Source organism: Triticum aestivum, chromosome 4B (genome assembly GCF_018294505.1).
Source record: "Triticum aestivum cultivar Chinese Spring chromosome 4B, IWGSC CS RefSeq v2.1, whole genome shotgun sequence".
Classification (NCBI taxonomy): Eukaryota; Viridiplantae; Streptophyta; class Magnoliopsida; order Poales; family Poaceae; genus Triticum; species Triticum aestivum.
In genome coordinates this window covers 66,315,973-66,319,923 of record NC_057804.1, presented here as the reverse complement: position 1 = coordinate 66,319,923, position 3,951 = coordinate 66,315,973, and the positions used below count along the sequence as shown (strand labels likewise).

General features: G+C 47.9%; 1 protein-coding gene across 3 annotated transcripts; it reads left to right on the top strand.

Annotated features, from left to right (window-relative positions):
• Window positions 1-679: 679 nt before the first annotated feature.
• Window positions 680-3,686, top strand: LOC123091053 (protein WRKY1). 3 transcript variants are annotated; one of them, XM_044512447.1, is made up of 4 exons: window positions 680-865; window positions 1,268-2,109; window positions 2,197-2,322; window positions 3,109-3,686. In XM_044512447.1, exons 2-4 carry the CDS (start codon window positions 1,361-1,363, stop codon window positions 3,251-3,253), a joined length of 1,020 nt encoding a protein of 339 aa, XP_044368382.1. In that variant the 5' UTR covers window positions 680-865; window positions 1,268-1,360; the 3' UTR covers window positions 3,254-3,686. The 3 variants fall into 3 exon arrangements, with proteins under 3 accessions (XP_044368382.1, XP_044368380.1, XP_044368381.1); XM_044512445.1 differs by having other exon boundaries at window positions 2,194-2,322; XM_044512446.1 differs by having other exon boundaries at window positions 680-1,035; window positions 2,194-2,322.
• Window positions 3,687-3,951: the final 265 nt, after the last annotated feature.

Here is a 3,951-nt window from a genome sequence, read left to right as displayed (position 1 = left end):
TCCCGGTAAACAGTAAAAATAAATAGAATACTAGAAAAATATGAAAAAACTGATTATTATTTTTCATGATAGGTGTTCGAGTTCATGATGCTCGTGACAAATTTCATTATATTTGTGCATCTGAGCAGCTCTCAGCAAAAAAGAAAAATTTAAGACCCGTGAGAAAATTGACTGTCCGCGTGTGAATAAAGGATGCCCCAAATTTCATCGTGAATCGCCACTACTTTTTCCAAGCAAGTAGAGATGGCGATGTAAAATCTTATAGACATAATTAAAAGAGTTGATCATGTGAGTTAGGTAAAGTTTCTACTACCCTAGTCCAAATCCGGCACATTAAAGTATGCGAGAACAAATCGTCCGCATGTGTGCCCCCTGACCTTTTCCATGTGAGCCGAGGCGAGGAGCAATGGTCAACAATCGCCCCACACACCACACTGACTGACGACCCATGTCCCTCCTTTGACGTTTTGACCCACCCCATCATCCCATCTCACTCACCGCTAAACTAAACTAAAACCCTTCCCAAAAGTTCTCCGGCCGTCGATCTCCTCGCCTGCACCGCTCCAACGGCCCAGATTCACCCAACGGCCAAGTGGCGACGCTTTTTCCACGGCGTGGGGGGCCGGGTCGCAATATTATACAGACCGGCGGCCTCGGCTGCAAGAAAACAAATGAGGACGGAGAATTACTAATTTCTTCTCCCCCACTGCCTGCTGCGCCTGGTCTCCGTCCGCTCCTTCGTTCACACCTTCTTCCACTAGCCGGTCTCCGGTGGCGGGGGACGAGACGACCGTCGTCCGTCGACTCCGAGCTCGCGGCCGCGGTTCTGGACTCATCGCACGCGCCAGAGGATCCCCTCCCCGAGGTGAGTTGCGTGCGGGCGGGCGGGCTCGGCGCCGTCGTGCTTGCTTGCGCGGGCGAGCGCTTCTTTCTCGGGGGAATCTTGGGAGGGTGTGGTGGTGGTGGGGTTGTTGCCCCGTTTGATGCGTCCGCACGCAACAAATCGCCTGCTAGGGTCGCTTCTTGCCGCCGCGGGTTCGTCCTCCACGCCCCGCCCGGCTCTCTCCTCTCGGTGCTCACTCCTGCCGCTTCTCGGGGTTCTGCCGGACTAGGCTCCCGCCGTGATCCGGTCCGGGAACGCTTTCTTGGCCCTCAGCCTGTTGCTCGTGTGATGGCTGATGCGTGGCCGTGCGAGTGATGCAGAGCAGCCATGGTGAGCTTTTCCTGAGATCTGACTGAGTTTTCTCTCCCATTTCCTGCTCTTCAGATCTGCCGTCGTGAGAGCTGCCAAGTAGCCGAGGTGCTCGCGAGGAGTTCACGGAAGGACTGCTTCCGTTCCGGTGTCGTTCTGCGGTGAATAATGGAGGAAGTGGAGGAGGCCAACAGGATGGCCGTGGCGAGCTGCCACCGAGTGCTTGGCCTGCTCACCCAGACCCAGGACCCGGCGCAGCTCAGGAGCATAGCTCTGGGGACGGACGAAGCCTGTGCCAAGTTCAGGAAGGTGGTTTCCCTCCTCGGCAACGGCAACGAAGGAGGGGGAACCCATCCCAGAGCCAAGCTTGTGAGCAGAAGGCAGACCCCCGGGTTCTTGAGCCAGAAGAGCTTCTTGGACAACAACACCCCGGTGGTGGTGCTGAACAGTGCGCACCCTTCGACCAGCTCTGCGCAGGTGTATCCTAGAAACAGCATTTTGGATTCACAGCCCGCGCACCCAATCGGAGGGCTTCCCAAGCTGGTCCAGCCATTGTCCGCGCATTTCCAGTTCGGCGATTCGTCGCGGTATAATCAGTTCCAGCAGCATCAGCACCAGCAGCAGAAGATGCGGGCCGAGATGTTCAAGAGAAGCAACAGCGGGATCAACTTGAAGTTTGACAGCCCCAGTGGCACGGGGACAATGTCGTCCGCGAGGTCCTTCATGTCATCTTTGAGCATGGATGGCAGCGTGGCCAGCCTGGATGCCAAGTCTTCCTCGTTCCATTTGATCGGCGGGCCTGCCATGAGCGACCCGGTGAATGCACAGCAGGCTCCAAGGAGAAGATGCTCGGGACGTGGGGAGGATGGAAATGGCAAGTGTGCTGCAACTGGCAGGTGCCATTGCTCAAAGAGAAGGTAGTAAATCTGCTATCTTTGGTGTTTCTGACTCTTTTTATTCAAGATAGGACACCGTGATAATTGTTCTCTACCCTATTTCAGTAGGAAGTTGCGGGTGAAGAGGACGATTAAAGTTCCCGCAATTAGTAATAAAATTGCTGATATACCTCCAGATGAATACTCCTGGAGGAAGTATGGGCAGAAGCCAATTAAGGGTTCCCCTCATCCCAGGTATTCTAATTTTTCTTGTTGTGCAAATAAAGAAGTGCAGAACTGCACGTTCAACATGCTTCAACTTAGTTGGCTTAATCACCATAACACAATGAGTAACATTTTTATTATACAGTGATAGAAAATAGTCGTGATGATGCTATAATCACCATAACACATCAACTTTGTTGGTAAAGATGTGATCATTTACATGCTATTATGGAATGCACGACTGCATACAACCATGAGCACTCAAGTGCCTTGTGATAACTAATGTGTCAATGATAATCAGAACACACTTTATCCAAGGAATGTGTTTTCTTGGGTGCTGTACATGTTTGTTTTCTATCCTCTATGCGATTCGGTATCCATGAGGTGTCGATGCCTTAATTGCTACGACATTAAATAATTACTTCGTGGATGATGCCATTCTTTCTTTTCTATGGCACTTTTGGAAAAATATGTCAATCATGAGTCTTAAAGAGACCACTTCTTAATTTAACCGAGATCATGCTATCGTGATTCACTTACTCTTTCTCACACCATATAATAATCCTAACCAGTGACTTGCCCACCATGCTCTGGCTTAAATAGCCTGATTATAGAATACACAAACATAGCTAGTATACAGTAATGGCAATCACATATATGGTTCTCTGAATTGGCACAGATCTTTTCCTCTTTTTAACAGACACAGGATATAGAAACATGGCTCATTGTACTTCTATTTGTATTTCAAACCCAACATGTTTCTAAGTTTGATTTTTCCCTGGAGAAGACTAACCAATGGCTGAACACAAAATGCAGGGGGTACTACAAATGCAGCAGCGTGAGGGGTTGCCCTGCGCGGAAGCATGTTGAACGTTGCGTGGATGATCCATCGATGCTCATTGTGACATACGAGGGTGAACATAACCATACGCGAATGCCAACTCAGTCTGCGCAAGCTTAGGGAATCCCTTGATTATCACTCTTTTCAGGAAATGCCAACTCACCGGCACTTGTTGACAGACTGCGTTGTTCTCCTAAATTAGGATTGCGAAGTGACAAATATGGGATCCATTTGAGCAGTTGATGTGTCGGTTGGCCTCCTGACCTACATGTTTTGTAGTGAGTGTCAAGTGGGAGGATGCAAAAATGTTGTTCTCCCTTAAGGAGGTAATCAGAATGATGAAATGTTAGAACATGATGTTAGATAGGACACCTGAGATTTGCTCAGGAGGGAGTGCGAAGAGTTGGAAGGGAAGATAGAAATTTGGGGATGATATGTGTGTAAAGTAGCAAAAATTGATAAAATCACTGGGTCTCCCTCTTTTTGTACCAAGTGCACAAAAAGGCTGGTTTTAAATCAAAAATAAATGAGAGAACCAATTTGTGGTTGGATACATTGGTGTGTTGTACCTCCATGCTCTAGCTCATCAGAGACAAAACCAAGTTAAATATCTTGTGTGTACCAAACACTGATGTTTATATCATCACAACTTGTTATTTGCCAATTAATTTGTGTTTTATAATTTAAACAAACACTGATTTTATAACCCAGTATTTTCTAGAGAATCCTACTACCTCTGTACCAAATGTAAGCTGTTTTTTTTTAAGTTAAACTAGCCTAGAGACATTTTATATTTTGATATAGAGGGAGTACAAAGT

What these genes read in the sequence shown, in the direction of transcription:
- LOC123091053 (XM_044512445.1), top strand. Translation starts at nt 1,361, where the DNA reads ATGGAGGAAGTGGAGGAGGCCAACAGGATGGCCGTGGCGAGCTGCCAC. An exon ending in TGCCATTGCTCAAAGAGAAG is followed by an intron (nt 2,110 to 2,193) that starts GTAGTAAATCTG and finishes ACCCTATTTCAG; the next exon opens with TAGGAAGTTGCGGGTGAAGA. An exon ending in AAGGGTTCCCCTCATCCCAG is followed by an intron (nt 2,323 to 3,108) that starts GTATTCTAATTT and finishes CACAAAATGCAG; the next exon opens with GGGGTACTACAAATGCAGCA.